Source organism: Tachypleus tridentatus, chromosome 10, assembly GCF_004210375.1.
Source record: "Tachypleus tridentatus isolate NWPU-2018 chromosome 10, ASM421037v1, whole genome shotgun sequence".
NCBI classification, from domain to species: Eukaryota; Metazoa; Arthropoda; class Merostomata; order Xiphosura; family Limulidae; genus Tachypleus; species Tachypleus tridentatus.
The window spans coordinates 36,531,755-36,557,308 of NC_134834.1; the positions used below are offsets into that span (position 1 = coordinate 36,531,755).

Sequence of the window (25,554 nt, forward strand, 5' to 3'; positions counted from 1 at the left end):
AGCATTTTCAATGGAATTTATATTCTTGGTGTACTTAAGCATGTATTTAGAAGTTGAAGAATGTGAGGCAATAGTCTTTTTTCACAGGAAATTGTAGAAGAAAAAAAAAAAAAAAGGTAAACTGATATGGCTGTTATATTAAACCTTATCTCATGCAGACACTGCTGCACTGTCATTAAGAACCACAGTAAAGAATGATCACAGAGGAAACTAAGGTATTCAGTATTAGAAAGTTAAATTTTACCAGTGCTTCTAAATATTATAAATACTCTTCTTCTTTACTTTGAAACTGTCCCCCAGTTTATGTGTATGTATTTGGCAGTAAATTTCCTACACAAAATCCTGTGCATAATTACCATTTATCATGTGTTTGGAATTGATTTTATAAACACATGTTGTATAATCACAATTAAAGCAAGGTTAATCATCACTACATTTTACATAGCTGTGATGCATCACCCCAAGAACCATGGAAGTAAAAATATTTCATAGAAAACAGCATGAAAAATCAGTTAAAGATATACTATTTGTCATATGTTGCATCATGTTTTAAATTTCTCCTATTAAAATGTTAATAAATAAGGATATGAAATTGATGACAACACACAAGCCAAAGGTTTCTGAGATTCCAGCTACATCCAAAGTCAACAGTTGTTTCAGAGAGCAAAATCACTGAAAAATCTTGAATCCCATCCAACAGCTCCAAAATTCCTTTTATGGAAAACTGCACAAGATGAGGGGTAAAATCTAACAAGATTTATCTCTATAATAGGAGGCTGGAATCATAATTTCAGAATCCTTAATAATAAATCAGAAAAATTAGACACAGTATGATCACCTACAATATTATCTGTGGAAGCTAACATGAACATGTATACAAGGCACCATAATTTAGGATAACTAAACTAAACTGTAAATAAAAAGCAATATTAAATAGTCATTAATTCACAGCAACATAGAATATCATGGCATTTTTAAATTGAAAACACAAGTGTGTGACACTGAACACAACAAAGTACATGGAAAGAACAGTTAACAAATGTATAATATGAGACTGCATCCAGAATCTTACATGTGCTTGTCTTATACATTCAATCTCCACATCATTCTTCACTCCCTTCTTTAACAGAACAGGATTTGTTGCTTTTATCCAGCGACTCTGTTTAATTAAAAATAAAACTATATATACAAGTCATAGAATATTTTAAAAATAAGTTATGTTGACTGTTGCTGATGGATCTAAATTATAGTCCACATCCATACAACTGAAGATACATCATTATTTATTATTATGAATATTTGTAACATTACAACTTTAAGATTATTACTTATAAGCATAAAGAACAGGCCACAAAAGTATAAATCACTTAAATGAAATAAAATTTAATGAACAGATTCTTTTTCTTTTCCAAATAAACATGAAACTGTAAACTAAACACATATCTCAAGATAGATTTCTTGGATATGGTATCCTAATTATTGCAAAAAGAAATTTACCAACAAATATTATTATGAAATTTAAAGATAAGTAAAACTCTACAAATTTGCTACACATAAAATCTGCGTTTTTTTTTTTTTTATCTGTGACAAAATATATGCTTCACTAGGTATTCTATAACAACCTGCAAATATGTTGAACATCATCCATGAAATAATTTCAATTAAATTACCTTAGGCACAAGACTCACTAAGGCATAGCTTGACTTGCTGCTGATCTAAGAAGTAAATAAAGGAAAGAAAATTGAGAAGTTAATATTTAGACAGTGAAGGGTACTGTTTCAACATAAACACATTTCTACTTAAGATATAAAATGTTTGTTTGTTGTTAAGCATACACAGAAAAAAACGACAACACACAGAATAGTCTATCTGTGCTCTAACAAATGATGAAATGAAAACCAAATATTTACCATTATAAGCCCCCAGACTCACTGCTGAGCCACTGGAGAAGTGTGTGTGTGTATGTGGAGGGGGTATATATCAAAGAGACAACATTCTACAAGCAGTAAGAACTTTGTTTTTACTCACTTTCAAAATATGTTAACAGTTTTTTCTTGTTTTACTACAATAAAGAGCTAGCTGATAAGGCTTGGTGGAATATTTTAAATATCTCAATTGTAGTGAATGTTAGAGAATACATACATGTAAGTCTCTTCACAACTTTTTGGTTGTCAGGATACAATGTACCATTTATGCCAACTTACAGGGGCACCAGTGCAGTTTTCTTGCACAGTTGGAATGATAGCTTTATAGCTGTTTAATTACATGCCATGTAAAACTTATTCAATTAAAAACCAACATAATGCCAAAAACTCAACAACAATTTCAGTAGCCTACCTAAAACAATTAGCTGGATTTTTCAGCTTTCCATTTGTCATTAAATATGATAATTAAAATGAATATATTTTTAAATATATTATTATACCAATGATACACAGATTAATTCATTTTTGGCTAATTGGATTTTGTTGCCAGGCTCGGATATTATATTAGCTATTCTACAGTTACAACATCACTGAATCCTAAAGAAAAGTAAAATTATGCAAATGCCTTAAACAGAAGAAATTGCCAACTGGAAAGTAACTATAAGCAAAAGAAAGCACAACTTCTGTATTCCACATATTACATGAAAACAAAATTAATCAGATGTTCAAAGAAAATGCTCTGTTTTCACATTTCCAAACCTTCTTATATTTGGAAAATAAATTATAATAAAGATGGAAATAAAATTATACTCAAAATTTGGAAGGTAGATTATATTTTTTATGAAAAACTGTTGAGATTTGATAATGTTAATTTTTTTTTCCTACACAGAATATGCATTTCCCAATAAATATTTCCATTCACCTAAAAGCTTTTCTTGAATAATGCTATCCTCTATATCAGGAGTCACCAAACTATGATGAAAGCAGCAAATGAGCTGTGTCCTGAAAAAGCCAATTTCTTTGAAAGTATCAGCCTTTCAGCAACTTCAGTTGTATGGAGAGCAGAAGAACTTGGAGAGAACATCGCATTACAGATATGCCAAAAAGCTAGAAACTTCCTATGATATTCTCTGGCACTAGATGAGTCTACTGATCTCTCGAGTACGTCACAACTTCTCGTGTTCATTCGTGGAGTTAATTTGGACATTCAGATCATGGAAGAACAACTGGAGAAGACATTTTCATGGAAGTGCATAAAACTTTGCAAGACTATATCCTTCAGTGGAATCAGCTTAGAGGTGAATAGTTGATGGAGGAAAAACATGGCTGGAGTAAAGAAGGGTCTGATGGGGTTGATCAGGAAACAGTTGAAAGATCTTCAACTCCCAAGCACTCTGTTCATACACAGCATCATACATCAGCAGCACTCTGTGAAAAAGACTTAAGATATTTCTTGCATACTGAAACCAGTCATTTCTGCAGTGAACTTCACTCGGGGTCATGCACTTAATCATCGCCAGTTCAAGGCGTTTCTTGAAGAATTTGATTCGGATTTCTGTGACTTGCCTTATCACATGGTGGTGAGGTGGCTCAACTGAAGTAAAGTCTTGTCTCGTTATTATAAGCTGAGAAGAGAAATAGATATATTTCTTATGAAGAAATATAGAGCTGATCCACTTCTGTCTGATCCAACCTGGTTGTCAAAGTTGTCAATTTTGGTTGACATCACATCCCACATGAATGAATTGAACTTGAAACTTCAGGAGAAGAATAACCTTGTTTCTGATCTCTATAGAATCATTAAAGGATTTTGAAAAAAAGCTGTCATTGTTTGAAGCACATTTGGAAGGAGGAAACCTCTCTCATTTTCAGTGTTTCAATGAGTTTCATGCTGGAATCACAGAAGATGTCAACCTGAAGTTTCAGAAAGAGATTATTGGTGATTTAAATAAGCATTTTTAGAGAGATTTTTGGATCTCGACAGAATCGAAAGTGACATTCTCCTTTTTCAGAACCTTTTTGATTGTGTCACTGATGACGTGCCAGTGGAACTTCAGCTGGAGGTCATCGATTTGCAAGCAAATAACTTGTTGAAAGCAAAACACAGAGAGGGGCAACTTACTAAATTTTACAGCTGCATACCTGAAGATGATTTTCCAAAGCTGAATCATTTCGCACCTGGTATGGCATCAGTGTTCCAAACAACTTATGTCTGTGAACAAGCATTTTCAAAAATGAAGTAAGTGAAGTCGGTACACTGATCAAGGTTGACTGATGAACATTTGAAAGCAATCCTAATGATTGGATGAAGCAATTCAAAACAGAACATTGAAGGTATTTTGAAAGCCAAATGCCAATTTCATAAATCTCGCTTTTTTGCAGCTTAGTGAAATTGAGACGTGTACTCACTATGTGCGATGTGACAATTGTTTTTGCTAATGTCACCTTCTTTGATAACCTTTTGGTAAATAAAAATGTTGGTTGTATTTCTGGTTGTTTTTTATTAAATGTGTGTATTGCATGCTACTCCCACATGGATAATGTGGCATCCTAAACTTAGTGTTAAGTCTTTTACAGAGAGCTTTCGTTCTAGCTTATGAGAATTGAACTTAACAATTATGCTGCTTGCTCTTCTCATTCCCAAAGTAATCTGGCCCCCTGTGAAAAATGTTTGGTGACCCCTGCTCTATATGCTTATTTTTGTTGCTTACCACTACATAGTCTTAACATTTCCATCTATCAAACATGTTTAACATCATTCATCTATGCTGCAGCATGCAAAAAATATGCAACAACCCTCCATCAATAGAAGCAAGGCACACTCTTCTTCCACTGGGTTACAGAATCTACCCTTACTTCAAGATTAGACATCCAGAAAACAACATCAGGAGTGGCAAGGAAGGGTGGAAAATGTAAGAGGTTATAAGCACATATTGGAAATACATATTCTTGGTAAGAAAATTATATAACTTTCAATATGGTGCCTTATCTTTTTCACACGATAGGTAGAATCCTAAACTGATTTTTGATGGAGGAACCAGTGGAAAATTACCTAGACGAGCTCCTCTTCAGAATGCATCAAAACATAACCGATTAAGTGCAACATCTCTGTAAAAAGGAAACACATTCATTCATAAAACACCAAATCACATTTATACCAATATACTTTTCACCCGTGATGAATGACATTATTGCTAAATGGGCAGCAAAGAAGCACAAATAATACTGAGTCATACATATCTCAGATATAGTATAGACCATAATCATCAGGGGATCAACTTCATTCCAAACCAACAGAATCAGGATTGGAACATTCTGTCTACAGTAAGATGAGGGTCCTCAATTATCTGTATCCAAACTAAAAAAAAAATAATTTAGGAGATTGACTCCAGCCCCAAACCAGCAGTACTGGAAATGGATCATCTGGCCCACAGTAGGATGACCTCTACTGACTTCACCTCAGATTCAAGAACCATAAGGGAAAGAGCTCTTCCATTCTGGGAGCCCAAGCATACCAAACATGACCATCAATTGTACCCCTGAGAACCAACATTCAGATGACAGTAAGAAGGTGGAATGCAATGTTGAGGGTTAAAAACTATGCACTACAGGGTATGTATTGTCCAATCTGTAGTAGAAAGGGGGTCCCAGCCCATTCATATGTGAGGACTTCTGTTGGCTGGTCTGGCTCTAACCAACACAAGTTACCTGATAACTAACATTCAAGAGTTGGTAGGAAAAACAGTTCCCCGTTGGAGGAATGTAATGCCTTTTATTGGTGGATTCATCCAGTCCAAAACCAAACAGCATCTGGAACTGTACATCAAGTCCACAGCAGGAGAGTGCAACACCAGCAACACATACAGAACACCATCACCCTACTCTCAGCAACATGAGATTGAACACACTCAGGACATACCATGTACTCCATGGTACACCATCCCAGAAGCTACGAGCTAATAAATGGACTCCTGTTCTACACCAGAAGAAAGTAAGGATGCACTGGAGAGTACAGAGAGATGTAGTGCTGGAAAATGTGCAATGGGTGATCGTGAAAATGCAAACCATTCCTGATTTATTCAACAAAAGCAATAGCAGGTATGAGTGGCAATTCCATTCTGCAAGGAAGAATCTACATGCAATCTTGCGGAACACAACATCTCAATGTTGGACACAAATAACCTTATTGGTGCAGATTTAAGAGTTAGCATAGATGGACACACATCACTTGCTACTGAGTGGGATCCAACAAGAAGCCATAAAAAAGGATCTTGTAATGAAAAAAATTGATGAAGAAAGTAAACTAACTTGCTTATAGGTGTACTATACCATGTAAGACTGCAACAGGAAGCAGGCAAAATCCAGATGAGGAGTAATGGCCAAAGAACATAGATAATGTGAAATGAAAGTGTGAGGAATGGTCCATATGCCAGCCTGGATGATCTCCTTCGATGGATGACTAGAACAAGCAGCCAGGGGCACAGTGAGAGAACAGACCTGGTTGGAAGAAACCTGGAAAAGGTGACGGCCATTTAAGAATAAGGAAGAATATGTCAAATTAACAAGTTAGCAAATCTCTGGATGTGAAAGACTTCCAGCACATAAAGAGTTGAGAACAGAATTTTCAGAAGGCAGCAATGAGTGCCATATAATATTGTAGAGCTCCAACTGGACACAGGAGTTGATCCAGAACAAAATGAGAATACAATTGGGAAATGTAAGACAAGAGAAATAGGGGTGAATACAAAATTACTTTCATGAGCTGCCAATATTTTGGGAAGGAAGGTCTTATTGGAATCTATGATGATATAAGTACTGTTAAGCACCAATAGCAAATACCTCCAACTGACAATGCCTATGAGCTAAAATGAGGACGAAATATGTTTTCAAGAAAATGTGGTACAGGAAACAATCCATCAAAGGCTCAAATAGGGGAAAGGAACAGAACATTTAAGACTACATTTAAATTTCATTCTGGTAGAGAAGAGAATTGGAGAGGGCAGAAGGTACAAAAGAAATGAAACAAAAGGGAAATGACAAGAGAAAACACAAATAAGATAAAACTGAAAAGAATGGAAGGTAGAGGAAAAGACACCCAGAAAAACCACTGTCAAATAACCTTGTAAAAAAAGTGGAAAGGTGAGGTACAGTTGGATGAAAAGGAATGAGGCCACAATGATGCACTAATAGGGAAAAAAAGCAAACCATTTGCACAAATATGCAGATAATGAGAAATGACATACTGAACAGGATATAAGGGATTTTACCCATATAAAAAGACCTACCCTTTTTAACAAGGGACCAGACAAAAAGTCACACATGAAGCTGGAGAGTGGGAACAGATAGATGAAAAAGGGATACATGATGAGATAAAAGTGATGACAACAGTAGAGGCTGTAGTAATAGGAACCAAGTCTAAGCAAGCCAGAATAGTGCCACAAGGAGGACTCAACATGAAGTGGTTTGAAAGATGGATAAGAAACTGAAAGGACAGACACATATATATAATGGTCTTTTAAATCATGGCTGAAAGCATCTACTACCAGTGCTAAAGGTTGTGGAACTGGTGACAAAAAGAAAGGGAGTTTAGTTTCCAATGGGTGGCAACACATGTAACTAGGGCATACCTAGCCGAGAGTACAGCCGCTGGAAAACATTTAGATTGAGGGGCCACTCCATGGAAAGAATTCTGTTGGGCCAAGATAAGAGACATACAACAAGATCGAGAGCACCTTGAATATGACAAACTTATGATTCCAGAACAGAAGACCCAATGTTCAAAAATAAAGGGACTAAGAACAGGTGCCTCTTTTCTGGTGATGTAAGAGACCACTGTTAAATTGACAGGATGGGCTATGGCCTATTTGCCTTTCAGAAGGGAAAAGAAATGAGCCAGAGCTTGACAAACAGCCAAACATTCTAGGAGACTGATATTAAATTTGAACGTGATCACCAATCATTGACCTGAGATCTCTCGAGAATCCAAATATGCTTCCTAACCTGACAAAGAGGTAGAAGTAAGAAGGTATAAATCAGGTCTGAAAATAAAAGAAAAATTCCAGTCATGGTGCTATCTTTATTTAGTCACCAGATAAAATTATTGAAAAAGGAGGGAATGAGATTGACAGGTGGATCCCTCACATGGCCAACCAAGGGAAAATAAGGCTTTTCCCAAAGTTCCCAAAAGTGATAGAACATGCTGAGCAGCTGGAGTAAGAAAAGATTGTGCTTTCTGATCTATCAGCTCCATAGACTATAGTCAAACTGGAGAAGGTTGAACATGACTGAGGTTGGGAGTTAAAAAGACTCCAAAATAAATGAGATATTGTGTTGTTGTCAGGATGGACTTCTTTATTTTGATAATCCAACTCATCCATGAAGCTTCTATAAGAAGAAACTACTAACAAGAAAACTATAAGAAGCCAGTCATCTTTGTAAGGATGGAAAAAAGTTCTTAAGAGTGGAGCTATTTAGCAAAAACCTTGACCACCTGATAAAAAATGTATGGGGCTAATGCAAGCCTGAGGAAAAGGGCTCTGAATTGGTAGAATTTGTTTTTGTGGGCAAATCACAGGAACCAATGAGATGCTATGGAAATGGCAGTATGCGCTAGACACATTAGCCTTTGTCACCCATATACCTGGAGTAGACACCCACCAGACAGACTTAAATGATTCCATGCCGAATCAAAGAAAGTGATAGCTCAGATGGGAAAGGTATGGTTGCAAATCCCATCTTTATAGGGACAACAAACAATATGAATAAAACCCTTGAAAAGACAGGTTGTATAGCACCTTTGGAACTGCCTCACAAAATCACTAATTGAATATGGAATGCTGAAGTGGAGGGAATGAAACTGGCAAAGGAGATAAGGGAAGAGGTGTATGCTAAAGAAGGGAGAATCCTTCTGATAAGACTTGAAGAGCACAAGAATCTATAGTAAAGGTTCTCCATATGTGGACAAAGTTGTACAGTGTGGACAAATCAGTCCTGTACAAATCAGATAGTCACTGACATCATAGATGTCCAACTAGTTGGCAGCAAATTCAATGATGACTTGCCTTCAAAACCTAAGCAGAAGGAATGGGTAGGGAATAGAAAGGGAATGATGGAATACAGATATAGGAGCAGGGGAAAATTGTAAAGAAGGAAGATTGGCTGACTCCACATCATACTCCAAGGACTCTGGAATACCCCAAAAAAACAGAATGATGCAAAAGGGGTACCATGCATAAGTCTGTCAATGAGGGGATGGTACAAATGTACCCATGTCAGAAAGGCATTTCTTCTCAAAGGATCCCAACAACAAGGGGGCCAAGGATCAGAGTAGAGGACCAAAAAAGACAAATGTGATAATGTGTAAAACAACAGGGTACAGTCATCACCCAAAAATCTCCTTTGGGAAATGATGGATAGTATCAGACAAATGGTAAATGGAAGAGATGATGGAGGTTAATGCTAAATGAAGACATAAGAACTATTGCCTGGGGAAAAAAGAACCAACATATCAGAGTCCAAACCCCAAACTGAGATTAAAGAATCCAACTGCTGATAATCCAAAAAAGGATTCAAAGTCCAATGGCACACCAATGCACGAGCCTCAGAAAAGTAAGGAAAACATAGCATGCTAATTCCTGAACATAACAGGTTAATGAAATGTTCAGCTTGAACTCTAATACTATGAGAGGGAAGAAAAACAAAAAATCAGGAGTCAACATGTCATGCAACAAAGAAGGGGATGGTTCACATGACACGTGATCAAAACATAATAAACCTGTGTAATAAGTTTAGATGCATCAATCACAGATAAGGCTGTACAACAAAACAAGGATGATAAAAAAGGCTGCCATGATTTTGTCTTCCTTTCCAGTGTCCCAAGGGAAGAGGAGAACTGGGTGAGAGTCATGAGAACCCCCACCCTGCATGAACTACTCTACTTTACAGCAGAGTGTGAAGAAAACTTCCTATGCTGATAATGTTACACCAATGATCACAATAATAGATTGTTGATCCATGTTAGCGATAATGAAAATAAACGTCAAATTCAGTATGAAATCCTGGTAAAATGAGTTACTGTCAAAAGAGAGAGAGAAAAATTTTCACAAAAAAAAATCAACTGCTATTGAACAACTATTAAGATTATTGAAGTTAAATGTTTAATTTCAGAAATTAAGTTCAAAAGTAAGAAAATGTGAGAACTCAAAGCATGGCAAGCAATATATGTAATTTCTTGTGTGTCAAGTTGAGAAGTGAGGTTAAACTCTATCATCCAGGGGGAGACAGTTGCACCAATGTTTTGTGCTAAAAAAAACTGACCATACAGAAGGCTGCATTAATCAAGAAAAGTCAGTATTTGAGGAAAGGTAATGTATCATATGGAAATGTAATATCTAATAAATTATTACTTATATGTTGTTATAAATATTAGCCTTGGTATCCTGATGTTACAAGTAACATATTAAAATCTAACACACTCACTCAAAACCTTTATTCTCACAATGAATTTAATTTTGATCACTCACTTGTGGCCATTGTTAGGTTTACAATATAAATTATGTTTACTTTCATACAAAATCTAAATTTAACATTCTTACTATCAGATGAAAAATAATGAAAATAGTTTTACCCATATTTTGCCTGGCTTCTGATTAACTAAATACATTAGGAATTCTTTTATCATCTTATAGGGCCTGATTTCAACTTTTATACTATCGGATCTATCATCATTTTGAAAATGTCGGTGTACTGAAGGGGTAAGCTTGCTTTCTTCAATAAACAAACTGAAAAAATACAGTTAGAAAAATATTTAATAAATAATATTTTCCAAGGGATCTTAGAAGATACATGTTTATCATTGCTCACAAATTCATATTAAGACTGCCATAGTTTTTTTGCAAGAAAAATCATAAACATAAATAAAGGAATATGAAAATGAAATTTACAGCAAAATTATAACTTTTTTAAAGAGAAAATAAACCTATAAAAAGAAATTTAAGGTCTTCAAACCAAATAGTAGTTTCTTTTCATAACTAGAAAAACTCAAAATAAGAAGGCTATATATTAATATATCTTTCTAAACATTCACGATTCTTTACTAAAACAACATGCATACTTATTATACCTAATCCAATAAAATGACAATCAATGACAAAAAAAATTAAAACAGAATTTCTTTGCAGTAACATCTCATGCATGACTTAAGAGTTTGAAACTGATTTCTTTATTTCAATTATTTTTTATGAAAATAGAAAATGTATTTAATATTGGTGCTATGTATGGGCAACTGAATTACACGTTTTTAAGTGAGATAAGTTTAAAGCAAAGATTATGAAATAATGACTTTTATAATATCCGCTAGAACAGTTTGATACGTTTTGCCAAATATTTCTTTAGAAATGACATATCTGATACACAATTATGCCAATATTTGTTTATTCTGTTACTTTTCCAACAAACCAAAGCTACAACTGATAGTGAAGTTTTTATGTGGCAAGGTTAAGGCTGAGAAGCATTTAATAAAAGTACATTTTGTTTTTGTTTCAAGTTATAGAAATAGGAAAAAATAACAATGAACTAGCTTTAGGGATGGATATAAGTTGTAACTCACCATTGCCTTCTGAGACATGTACAGCAAGCCAAAGAGAAGCTACCTTAGTTACAAAGTTAACACATTCCATTCTATATACTTCACTCAAGACCTCTGTTCAACTGTTATCAGAAGCCATGACAGAGCTCTGGGATTTAAAACTCTTAAAAACCTCAGATTGATAGTAGCACTGAAAGCCCTTTTGTTTTATTTTCTTCAAGTTATACAGTGCAGTTTAAAATATGTTTCAAAGATAATGGTAATGGAGCTAACTTACCTATTTATTCATAGTTTATTTATCTGTTAACTCTTACATCAATAAGATATACACAGAACTTTAACAGAAAAACATGTTTATTTCAACAAAAAATACATTTAAATTCAGTCTTTCCTTTCATATACAAATATACATTTTTTTTATTTAAGAATTAGTTCCTAAACCCCCTCTTTTGATTTTAAAAGATATTGTGATATTGGCAAATGAATTGATAATTAGCAAAGATGTCTTAACATTGTTAAAAGTGATAGTGACTTATATTCTATTACCAGCTTGATCATGCTAGTTCCCAAACTTCTTATGCTTATTAACAATACTTACAAGACAGAATCGACTGTAATAACAGCATAAGCAAAGAATACAGGATTAAAGTCAATGTCAGATCCCCGTAAGTTGCATAACCCTATAAAACACAACCAGTATTAACATAACTTATTGCTGAATTAACTTGTGGAAGAAAGTAATCAATTACCATGAAAAGAAAACCAAAACTCAGTTTTATCCTGTTTTTTCTGAGAGTTAATTACTAAGCATTTACAAGTCAAACTTTAAATTTTTGTTTGTTTTTGTTGTTTTTTAAAAGTATAGATCATCAGGTGATCATTATATAAGGTACTTTATAGTTACCAAATCTGTAAATGTAATACAAAAATTAGCCTTATAAAACACTTAAATGTTAATTAATTTTATATAATAGTTAGAGTTTTGAAACTTGAAAATTTTTCTCACATTTCTTTCTCATTAGAATATGACCTCATGGCCACTTCTTAAATTCTGGATTAGTTCCTGAACCATTTCTTCAGTAACATAACAAAACTATGACACCTCACAGTTTTTAAATCACACAAAATCACAAGCATACCTGTTTGTCTTCATTTCTGCCTTTATACATAAGGGAAAACTTTTTATAAAACTTCAAATTTTTTGTTTGAAAACATGTACATCATACATAATATTTTATTTAATTAAGTTTTATATATCTTTGTAATATTGTACTACTTCCACATTTTAGCTCAACAGATCAAAACTTAAGTAAAAAGTGACAGACTGTCATGAGTTCTAGGATTTCTTAATAATATATTAAATAAAGTTAGCTTTCATTTAAAACAAAAAGTCAGAATGTTCATTTCCAATATAACTGAATGAAGAGAAACTTGAGTGTTTTATATGTGACCTGAAAATAAAGTTTTTAGATATCTCGCCAAGTCTGTACAAAAGATCGATACTTACAAGCAACTTCATCCAATGCTGTAACTAATAAAGCTTCTGCCATCTCCTTTGTCATTTCTTCTCTTATTTCAATAATTTTTTCTTTCCAGTGTTTTCCTTATTGATAAGATTTTTTTTATTGCATGTATTTTTAGGATAAATAATATCATAACAACAAAATTATATTGATACTAAAATGTTTTATTCAACAAAGGTGATTTTCCTGTTTAAAAAAAAGCTGTTTATACATTATTACATTTTTTGTCAGGCTAAAGATAATTCCAAAACATTAGTTTTCTCGTGACAAAGAGAGGGGAACTTTACAAAGATTATTACATTTTTAGAACGATATAATTTTCAAACTGGAAATTTACACTTCTCTATCTACCTGTATATGATGAAGGTAAAGGTTCCACTTGATTACAAAGAGGTGCTGGACGATCTTCCCATACCACATCCACTAAGTTCTGACTCACAGGCACTAGGCTATGTCCTGCTGCAGCCAGTTTCTTTTCTAGAGGTTTCCACATATCTGTGGGAACAAGACATGGGCATTTTTTAAAGTCTTTAGCAAATTAAGTAATTTTCAGCAGATTAAAAAATTAGTGACCGAGAAGAATGAACTAATTATAAACCTCAGGCTTATAGTACCTACAGATCAGCATGTGACCACAAAATGATAGCTGTTTATGCTGATATTCCATCTGATAACTTGTAGAGAAAACATTTAAGAGAAAGGAACATGTGTAAACAAATCATTTTTAATGTACATTGTTGATGTACATAAATCAACAATATAACAATGTAGTTAAGTTACAAAATCAACAGCAATTACTTAGGCATATGCATATCAATACACGAGAACTTGCAAATTACTTTATTAAATCAAAATAAACAGAAGTAAAATAAGATGGTAGATTAATTTGAACAAGATTAGTAAAAACTGCTAACTTAAGAAGGGAAATAGGGATTGTCAAAAAAGTACAAAAATAAGTTGGATCAAAATGCAAAGATTATATCTGGACCCAACATCTGCAGTATTTATCAATCTTTGTAAAACAAAATTGGATTTTTTAGCTTAAGAAAAGAATGTAGACATCATTTCCAGCCTTTTTTTTTTTTTTTAAATAAGAGTCCATAGTTGTAGGCTTATTCAAAATAAATAACAAATATACAATAAAGAATAAACATGTGTACTGGTATTCAACTACAACAAATAAAATGTAAAGTTGATCTCAAAAGACCATTTCTGAAAGCAAAAACTTTATTATCACAGATTTAATGACTGCCTTCCACCAATGTCACAGTGTAACAAAACAAAAGCTGAGCAGCAACAAAGCAATCTCAAAAGAAGAAAATAATGTTTATTCTATGACAGTACAACACAAAGAGATGCAGTAACATTTATCTTGTTAGGTCTACATCAGGACTAACCAAACAACGGCCCTCGAGGTCATTTTGTCCGGCCCACCGGCAGCTAGCTGCTTGTAAATAAAAATTGACATTTCATCCAATGTCCGACTGTCATAACAAAATAAATCACACCGATGGTCGCTTTAAGCTGGCAAACACAAGATGTAATGATAAAAAGAAACAAGGCTGTCACTGTAATCTGGCCCCCTGTGAAAAAAGTTTGGTAACCCCTGGTCTACATGATACGTAGTTTCCGTGCATAAGTGTTCACTACAAGGTGGTGTCACAAATACTATATGTACAATGGATAAAGCAACACAATTAGCACAAGTCACCAATTATTTACAACATCTATTTTCACACCAATTATTTGAAAACAGCAATAGCTATATAAAATTGTGCTATATGCAATAGTAATAAATACTGAATATGCACTCATGATTTCAGCAAAGTACCAGAAACAGTTGAATCATCACTATCACATGAGTAGAAAAATTATTATATTAATTGTCCATAGTTAAAAAGATACTGAAATACAGTTGCAGAAATTCATGTAGGGACATCAAACTAGTAATGATATGCAACAGCAAAACTGAGAGCCTTTCATGTGGTACTTTCCAGTTGGTGCATTAGAAAATGCAAGAGTTGTAGTTTCCAACTAATGTAAACACTAGGAAAACACAAGATTTTTTTGAAGTGAAGGACTCAGAAAATTTCACAAAATGACAAAATTAAGATTTTTGCATAATTCCTGTGCAATCTCAAAGTACAGTACATAGCATTTGCAATAATTTTATAGTGGAATCATAATATGGATTTGTAGCTTGAGTAAACTATCAACAGTAGATCACCAGTCTTGTTTGCTTACTTTTTTGTAATACTTTTGTAGATTTTAAATTTCCTCCATTTTTAACTGTTTTGTATGTTGACTTTTTTAATGCATAGCAATGAGAAAATATATTCCTAGAGTAAGATACAACCACCACAATTTTACTAGTAGAAAACAGCCTTTTCAAATAAAAACAAATACATCTAAAAACATCATTTTAACTAAAGCTTTATGTCTTTCAATTTAATTACTTGATGAACCAGGTGGCTGTGTGTCCAAGGTTTCATGTAAACACACATTTAAAATGCATCAAGTACAAAAACATACCTTCAGAACAACATTGCATCTATTACATATTTATAAGTAAATCAACTTTCAGTGAAAAATAATCAACTTCTAAATAATTCATGGGCATTTGCAAAGCTTCATTTAGTATATCTGTCCAGGTTTAAGTGCAAAATATTCAACCACTTTTGTTGTGGGCTTGTGAAACAATATTATTAATAATAATATGAACAAAAAAACAAATTTTGATTTTATCTACAACTGTGAAATCACTTATTTTGTTTATTATTTGTCTTTGGGTGGTCTTAACTATTGAAAAGGAAGGTTTCAAATGTTTCAAGAACAAGTCTGCTTATTAATGTATTTTTTACCCAAATGCTCTGTTAAGAGTTTTAAGTACACTCTTATGCAATCCTTATAGTGGATTAATATTGTGGTTAACAATATGTGAAAGATGTATGAAAATTTTGGATAATATTTGGAATGTCTGGGGAAATAACAACTACAAAGAGAGTTGTACCTTGATATTAATTTTATTAAAGAGATTGGTTGTAACAGTTCAATTAGATGCTTCTGTTTTATGCCAATTCTACTTTTTGGATTTTTTGATATAATTTCTCCATTAAGTTCTATTGCTTCATGTCAAGTGTTTGAGAGAACAGGATAAAGATGTCAAAACTACACAGAGTGACATTACTGTTTGAACAATGTAAGTGCCATAAGAAGATAAAGTATTTTGTATTGGCTGTTTATTTTGTAAACATAAGGTTACAAAATCAATTTGACATATTTACTGAGATTAGAAATTAGAGAAGTGTGAGAAATCATATGGTTTTTATAAATTTTCAGTAGATCATAGACTTTTAATGTTCTTGGTTGGTTGGTAAGTAAAAAACTGTATAGTTCAAACATGATAACACTATGTAACAAAATTTTTACTTTTTCTTGTGCAATTTCCCAATTGCTTATACCTTCGTGATCTGGGTAATGAAATTTTCAAATTTACCCATTTTCCAGAACATTCCAGGTAGATTCAATGCTCAGTAGCTGATAGAGAATTTTCTTGAACTTACAAGAATTTTCAAGAACTTTCTAGTATGTTGTAGAACTTACAAGAATTTTTTAGAATGTTGTAGAACTTACAAGAATTTTCTATAACTTTCCATAGTAATATATATATATATATATATATACAGGGGCTCACCACTCACCACTTCAGTTTAGTTCTAGCTGCTTAAGTGAACACAGAGACCTATTTGAATTTATCAGAGATGGCATCAAGAAGCTGAAAGCATTCTCCAGAAGCATTCTGCTATGTATGTGGCCAATTTATAAAGAAGAGAGTGAAAAAGTACTCTGTGACAGCATCTGCCAAAATGTGTGAAGTCTACAAGGCATATTTCGGGATGCCTGTTAGGGATCAAGACAAACCCTTGGCACCTCATTTTATCTGTGAGCACTGCAAAAGAACTCCAGAAGGTCAGATGGACAATTTTTGCTTGCTTGAATAGTAAGATTTTACATTATACAAATTTTAGACCTTTTAAAATTTAAATATCTTTTTTTTAATTTCCAATAGTATAGAAAAAATATCACATGTAAAATATTTTGCATGAACCTTTTACACATTAGGCTTTACCAAGTTTCCCTGTTATCTTTGCTTTTGGGATAGCAGGGACACCGCAGTGCACTACAACAGGAAGCACTGGCCACAACAGACTGAGTTCTCTGTGGGGAGGCACAATGTCAAGTATGAGCCACTGGTGGACCTCCAGAAGGTGTTGTTCCCACCATTGCACATAAAAATGGGTCTTATGAAACAATTTGTCACAGCTCTTAATAAGGAGTTTGCAGCCTTCATGTACCTTTGAGACTTCTTTCCTAAGCTGTCTGAGGCAAAGGTCAAAGCTGGTCTTCGATAGACCACAAATAAAGAAGATCCTGGAGTGTACAGAATTCCTTAAAAAGCTTAGTAGGAAGGAAAACAGAAGCTTGGGGCAGCTTTGTCACAGTGGTTCAGAGTTTCCTGGGTAATCACAAGACAGAAAATTATGTGAAACAGGTTGAGGCTCTGGTGAAGAACTATGGCAAAATGGGCTGCAGGATGTCCCTGAAAGTCCATATCCTTGACACTCATCTTGATAAATTCAAGGAGAACATGGGAGCATACTCAGAGGAGCAAAGTGAGCACTTCCACCAAGATATACTGGACTTTGAACACCACTACCAAAGAAAATATAACGAAAACATGATGGGAGACTATATTTAAGGGCTGATATGTGAAAGTAATTTTCATTACAGTCACAAATCTCAAAAAACTACTCACTTCTAAACATTTTTGTATAACTTTAGTATAAACACATGTAAATCTTGATTCAAATGTTGTTTCTATTCAGACCTTATGTAAATGAAATGTGCAAATTTTCCCATTTTTACATAGAAATTACGTTAATTTCTACATTTCATTATCCAGGTCACAAAAGCAAAGTTTGAGGGGAATAATGGTCATTTTATGTACTTTTACAACATAAGCAATTAAGAAATACCACACACTAAAAACTGAATCTAACATAGCAGAAGATAAATTAGGAAAGGTTTATCAATAAAAACAAACAAAAACCAGGCACAAAAACGTGCATCTTTGATTATTATTTCACTAGGTATACCTAATCTGATCTTTTGCATAAAAACTATTTAAGTTCATCTAATTTTTTGATTAGGCTTTAATAAATAACCTGTCAGCTCACACAGACTGATATACATGTGCATAGGTAACTATTATGTATTCTCTAAGTTAAATACATTATTATATTGTTGAATGTTGATTTAAATATAATAATGTTTTTTACCATTTAAACTGTGTACTTGAGAATGATCACACCAAGGAACAAAATGTCATATCTGTTTAAAAACTACTGTTCCTTACTTATGAAAAAAACAAACAAAAACCAACTTATAATCAGTAAACTCAAATAAAGCTACAGGTAATTTTATATTTCTTTATCACTACTTTTGAAATACAGGAAGACTATAAATATACAGATGTCTTTGACGACAATTCTCAAAAGTTATATATGTACTTACAATTCAATGAGGTGCAAACACATGCTATGATTAGTTTTTTTCAAAGAATTAAACTTATCTACTGTTATCCTTACCATAAGACAACAAGAAAGGGTCCACACCTACTCTGCTCCCTAGAGGTAAAACCTAATAAAGTTTCAATTAAATTATGAGAATTAATGTATGGAACTGCACTCAGCCAGTCATACAAAAAGAAAATGAAAGAAGTACTTTTTTATAATTTTTACAAGTTATATGTAATGTCACCCATAAAAAACACAAGAGCATGATAAACAAAAAATATTCAAATATTACTATTAAAATATTATTTCAAATTTTATTTAAAAGTGCCACATTTCCACTAAGAATTCTGTTATTTAACTACACAAGACTATGATTAGATGAAAATTGTTTTTGATGAGATCACAAAAGATTCATAAAATCTTTAACATGACAAATTACTTCCCTTTTAAACTCACCAAGTTTATGCACTCAAACTAACAAGTCAGACTTTGTTTATAACACTTTGTAATCATAAATGTTTGAATCTCATTCAAAGCAACACTAGCCATCCCTAATTTAGCAGTGAAAGACTAGATGTAAGGCAGTTAGTCATCACCATCCACTACCAACTTGTGGAATACACTTTAATAAAGAGTAGATTGACCATCACATTATAGTTCCCCCATAGCTCAAAGGGAAAGCATGTTTAATGGTATAGGAATTCGAACCCACGACCCTCAGACTGCAAGTCAAGTGAGTTAATCACCCGGCTATGCCAGGTGCATCAGATTTCAAAAGAAATATTCTCTTGTAAAAATAATAACAAACCTGAATGGTTAAATGTAAAGGATTAGAAAAAAATACTAAAACTTTTTTAATTCAATTAAGATTGTATAATGTTTTTTTGTTTTATTAAACCTAAACCTTGAAGAACTTCCTTTCAGACTGTCATCAATACTTTTCACTACAATAATTATTTTTATGTTAAGGTTTAGTTACAGTAACTTTCCTATTATGCTAATATTTTAATTTTTCCTTTATTAACTGAATTAATTTTTACTTATAGGTTTACATATAATTTGATAAGTTTTTTTAAGTTAATAATCTTGTCTAACAAACTTTAAGCTTATGAAACTAAAAGACTAAAAAATGTTCAATAATTCCTGTTAGGAATCAGTGATAAGTTAGCATACATACAGACATGTAATATGTGAAGTAACAAGGTTGGCCTTAAGTTATAATTTTAATGCAATCATTATCAATGTGCTTTTTTAATGGTTTTATCTATTCAGCCAAATACTGTGAAATCAAAACCCTGAACAGACTCCAATGGGAAATAGTTCTTCTTAATTTAATTCCATTAAGTATAAGTTTCAAAGAAATTTTGGTACATTTTTACAGGACTTTTGTTTGTTTATTCTTGGTTATAGTGTTTTGTTCCTTATATAGTAGCACATCAGATAATACATACAATTATCATGTGCAAATGTTTTACAGTCTTAAATTATTTTATTATACATCAAAAAATCCCATCCAAGAATCTTTCAAGTCTATTTCATTTTAAATAAATAAAGTTCTTAAATTTGACATAAAAAGAGTAAATTTTCTACAGTGTAAATGCCATAATATCACTACTTTAGTTGTAATGCTGTCATTGTCAACATTTTTCACAGGTTTTGGTAATAAATTTTTTTTTTTAAGGAACATATATATAAAAGAATCAAACCAATATTTAATATTTTCATATAACAGTTCATGCCTTGCAAACTAGAAATTGTTTTTACATTTAATACTGAAAGGTTTGAAACTATCTTATGAATTAACTAAATATGCATGATTGTTTTTTTTAGCTTAAGACTGGTTTTCTTCAAGATAAAAAAGCCTAACTTATCTAAAACGTTTTTTTTTTCTGTAGTACAATAATGCATACCAAAATAGAAATATAAAAAAATTAATAAAACATATCATAAAATATTAATTTACATATTAATAAAAACTATAAACCTAGTGTTTTCAAATATTAATGGGAAATACTGAAGAAAAAATATATCAATTTGTAAATTTGTAACATTTTTTCTTCATCATCATACCACAGAAAAGACTGTGACAGAATAAAAAAAATTGAGGTTCAGATTTTATATGCTTGCTTGTTGTTGTTATTGTTTGGCATTTTATGGTGCAAAGCAACTAGTTTATATGTGCTAAACAACTGGTAAAAAAATAATAGTGAAAGTATCATAAAGTGTAAAAGGAAACTAAGTGAAAAGCAAAAACAGTGGCCCAACATCAGATAAACTCTTAAATAGAATTAAAAAGGGCAATGGTCCTTAAAAAATTAAAAACATTTGTAAGGTGGACAGTATCACCATCTCCAATTACATTGTCCAATGTCAAGGGTAAAAACATGGTAAAAATATGTCTAAAATGGTGCCACTGTTCATGATTGTAACAACGGTAAAATGTGGGCTACTGTAACTTGAGTGTTGCATAGATCACATGTTGGTGCATCAGTCCCAGATAAAAGTGAACGATGAGTTAAAAAACTGACCAATAAGTGACCTAGGTAGGTCAACATCCTCCTGATCCTCAAGGAAACAATATGGCCAAAGTTAAACAGGAGGTTTTATCTGGAAAAGCTTGTTATCATGTTGCTCATTCCAAGCCGACTGCCAACTGACACAGGGCCATAGTCCACATATGGAAAAGGAACAGCAGTTATAGCACCACAGCAGACAGACTTAGCTGTGGTATCAGCGAGTTTGTTCTCCCAAACACCAACGTGGTCTGGTATCCAGAAAAACTAGATAGAAGTAGATGATAAGAGAGAAATGGGCCAGTCAATACTGAATATTGATGAGAACTAACATGAAGTGATTCCAGGGCCAGTAGAGAGCTAAGCGAGTCAGTATAAATAGTATAGTTCATATATTGTATAGTTTCTATGTGATCCAGGGCAAAAGAAATGGCATACAATTCAGCACTAAACACAGAAACTGCAGAGGCAATCCTGTGTGCAAGCACCATATTACAACAAATGACGACAGAGCCCACAGAGTTGTCTGATTTCTAAACATCCGTATAAATGAGAATGGAAGAATGGTTCAAAAGAGCTTCGGCAAATAGAAGACAGTATTTCCAATCGGAAGTATCTGCCTTCTTCAGATTACTTAAACAATGGTGGAATGGGGTGACCTGCAGAGACAGCAATGTCATCCAAGGACAGATCCGATACAGCCAGCTGCACCTGGATCCAAAGGCCAAAAGGAATAATGGCAGACTGTTTATTCTAAAAAAGCATGGACCACTGAGGAAGAAAAACACAACCCCAGGTGGGATGTTGTAGTAAGGACTGACATTTTGAACCATACAGTAAAGACAGTTGCAAACAGCAGAGGTGTTGAGGAGGTTCATGAGACTCAGTGCACAAACTCTAGACTGGAGAAGTGCAGAAAATCCCCATGCAAAGCTAAATCCCCTGATGGTGAACAGAGTCCAACATCTTTAGGGGCAAAGTTCTGACAGAGCCATAGATCAGAGACCCATAGTCCAGTTTTGAATGAATGAGTGCATGATAGATCTTGAGCATAGAACATCAATCTACTCCCCAAGAGGTGGAAGAGAGGACACAGAGGATGTTCAATGTCCTTGTACACTTGACGTGTATCTGCTTGATGTGTGGAATGAATGTCAGCTTATGGTTAAATACAAGTCCCAAAGAACTTTGCCTTGAGGACCACAGGAAGCTCAACTTCACCAGAACAGAGTTTTCAATCTGGGTGAATACACCATTGGTGGCAAAAGTGCATGCAGACGGTTTTAGTATAACCTCTTATCAGGTAGCTATATCCCAAGAAAAGCATTTTATGTAAATAAACTGTAGGTAACAGCACTTAACATCACCTTATTTTAGAATTACTCTCCAGTTACATTGCATTTTATTTTCTTTATATACAAACAAATATAGAAAAGCAAAATACCTCTGAGAAATTATATGCTACATATCTTTTAAATTCTGTTTAAACATAGTATCACTGTGGTGAGCAAAATACAAATAAAAAACATCACACATATACTAACACATAGATCACCACTGTATAAAGCTTAGTCTTGTTTTACTGATGAAGTGGAATTACCCATGACTGATATAACTAAGTAACTCAAATAACTGAATTGGCTTCATATTTACTTTTAGTATTTCTGAACAAGTTGTTTAAAAAGCATGATAGATTTACAATTATATACTTATTTTAATATCAACATTTGCTTAAGTATATATATAAATGCATGTAATTTATACTGTTAAATGTATATTGCCAAATTACCACCTATTCACTAAATTTGTAAATGATTCTTGATTGTAAGAATCAACACTATATATTTTACATATTTGATCAGTAACGTTTGTATATTGTGAACATTACAAACCACTTAACTTCACCAAATTAACACTGGACGTTAAAATTTTATTAAAACATTGTATAACTTCAGTGGTGAAGACTCACAAAGCAAAGAGAATTGTTAAGTGAATTGTGCCCATATCAACTCAAAATTGATTTACTTACCACAAACCCTCAATAGGACAGCAAGGAAGTTCCAGATCAAATAGAAGACACAATACTGTTTATACATTCGTAACAATTTCTGTATATAAATTATTCTTTGTAATAACTGTTATTGTATTGTTGTTTGTATATCAAAATATATTTGTGTTAAGAAAGAAAACAGTGTGTATCAATCTTGTTAGCAAATGTAATAAATTAAATACATCTCATCATTTAATTGACTTCTGAATCCAAATTACAATTTAACTCAGTTTTAGGCTATTTCAAATTGTAACATGTAACATAATAAATTGGAGGATCATACAAAATAAACTGTAATATTTAACAAGTTAGAGATTCATCCACAATTAATTATAATACATAACAAAAGAAACTTAAAAACACGAAAGTTACACCCTTTAACAGAAGACCTACCACAATACAACTAAATACAAGTTTAATCATTAAGAATATACAAATATCAAATAACTAAAAGGCTGACCTTATTTAACCAATCCCCTTGTGATGGTGTATCAGGAAGTCCTAATAAATGAAGTAAAACACATTCAAAGATTTAGATATAACTAACTACAAGCTCAAAAACATAATTACATAAGCATTTTGAAAGTTAACTAACACTTAGCTGTTGGGTCATGGCTAAACATTATTCATAGTAATGGGTAGGTGAGAAATGCATCTGGACCAGTTGGTGACATAACACACTAGTATGATAAAGCTGATGGCTTAGCACTAAATACCTAAAATTCTTTTAACTTTTTTATATACTCACACATTTCACTTTTCCCATTTTTTGCAACAAAACTGTCATATTAATTTTTTAAGTTCAACATGCTTAATCTGTTTATTTCTGACAATAGTTCAGGAAGTAAATTAAGAGCTAGTCAAAAATACTTTCTCTGTGGATCATTGTCAGGACATTGTTCAAATACTGAAGTGGAAAAATTAGTGTTTTGAAAAAATTTAATTGGTAATTTTTTGACTTAATACCAAGTTATTTTCTTTCTCTGTGGAGTGGCATTGGAAACTGTTTAGTTTCTTGTTCCAAAAACTCTAGAGTTACAGTATAATACCAAATTATGTAAACGAGTTATCTAGTACATCTACATTAATGTACATTTACAATATTCAGATTTTAAACATTTTAATGGTTTCATAGGTATAACTGTAGAGACAAATCTTACAAAAAATACAATATATATATATATTTGTAAAATTCTGTTTTTTTTATTAACCATTCAAAGACACATCATAAGGTTATCAATAGTGGTCACCAGCTGCTGTAGTCTGACAAAGGAAAAATATCATTCAACAGGCTTCTATACAAACTGCTTGAGTTTGACAAAGGGAAAATATGATTGAACAGACTTTTACATTAATTCCTGAAGTCTGATAGATGGAAAAGATGACTGAACTGGTTTATATATACCAACTGCTGGAGTCTGACGACGACAAAAAAAGGAGGAGAAGAAGAAGAGAGAGAGAGAGACTAAACAGACTTTTACAACTAATGCTGGAGTCTGATAAAGGAAAAAAATGACCCTATAATCTACTACACCAACTTCTAGAACTTGATAATGGTAAAAAGTAAAAAAAAAAACAGATCTGCAAGGTGCATAAAATGCCAAATCATGGTCAATGGCCTAATTGACTGATTCATTTACTGGCTACCATCAAAATTGGACAGTTTTCAACAGTATAATATAATGAACATAACACAAAATGCCATATAGCATTCATAAATATGTCTGAAAACTGCTTTTATGCCTCATATCCAAACATAAAATAACTGCTTCAATGGTACTTAAGACAAAAAAAAACGTGAAATATGGACAATGAATGGATACAACTCCTAAACAGATGCACCTTATCATGCCTCTTTTAAACATGGAGAGATCCTTGTATTTATATACATAAGCTCAAGTAATCACCTGTATAACGCATGATTAATGTATTTTATAAAAAAAAAAAAAAGTTTTATAGGTATGCACAAAGTGAGAATCCTCACATGATCACAATGGATTGAAACATAGCATGATTTGCAAAATTTTTCATCAATTTTGTTTTTACTTTTTTTGGAAAAGAATTCAGGTACCTGAGCTTATTTACATAAATATGTGACTTTTTGGTTGTTGATACATATACTAACTTATCAAAGAAAGCGTCATAAGCACTTACACTTTAATAAGCATTATAAACCAACAAGTATTTACAAAAAAACATTCACCATCCTTCATCAATGTCCAGTTATGATCAAGCTGGTGCTCTGCCTGCAGGTAATACCTCCCATCTGTCCATAATGCTGCTGCCTCTTCTGTCACAACTGCAACTCCTATATGAATGAAGTTAGTGTGAAATAAAGTGCTTTACTGTTTTTCTTAATTAAAAGAAACACTTAAGTAAAT

The 25,554-nt window shown here is 32.9% G+C and overlaps 1 protein-coding gene across 11 annotated transcripts in view; it reads right to left on the reverse strand.

Moving 5' to 3' along the window:
• The window catches only part of LOC143229060 (xaa-Pro aminopeptidase 1-like), a 100,996-nt gene that overhangs the window by 50,036 nt on the left and 25,406 nt on the right, over window positions 1-25,554 (reverse strand). For all 11 annotated transcript variants that reach the window (XM_076460788.1, XM_076460786.1, XM_076460794.1 and 8 more), the window contains 9 exons: window positions 25,377-25,481; window positions 23,634-23,674; window positions 18,683-18,734; window positions 13,386-13,529; window positions 13,019-13,114; window positions 12,110-12,191; window positions 10,552-10,705; window positions 1,671-1,715; window positions 1,073-1,159 (listed from right to left, as the gene is read on the reverse strand). In XM_076460788.1, the coding sequence (XP_076316903.1) occupies window positions 1,073-1,159; window positions 1,671-1,715; window positions 10,552-10,705; window positions 12,110-12,191; window positions 13,019-13,114; window positions 13,386-13,529; window positions 18,683-18,734; window positions 23,634-23,674; window positions 25,377-25,481 (806 nt within the window). The remainder of the gene's footprint in view (window positions 1-1,072; window positions 1,160-1,670; window positions 1,716-10,551; window positions 10,706-12,109; window positions 12,192-13,018; window positions 13,115-13,385; window positions 13,530-18,682; window positions 18,735-23,633; window positions 23,675-25,376; window positions 25,482-25,554) is intronic.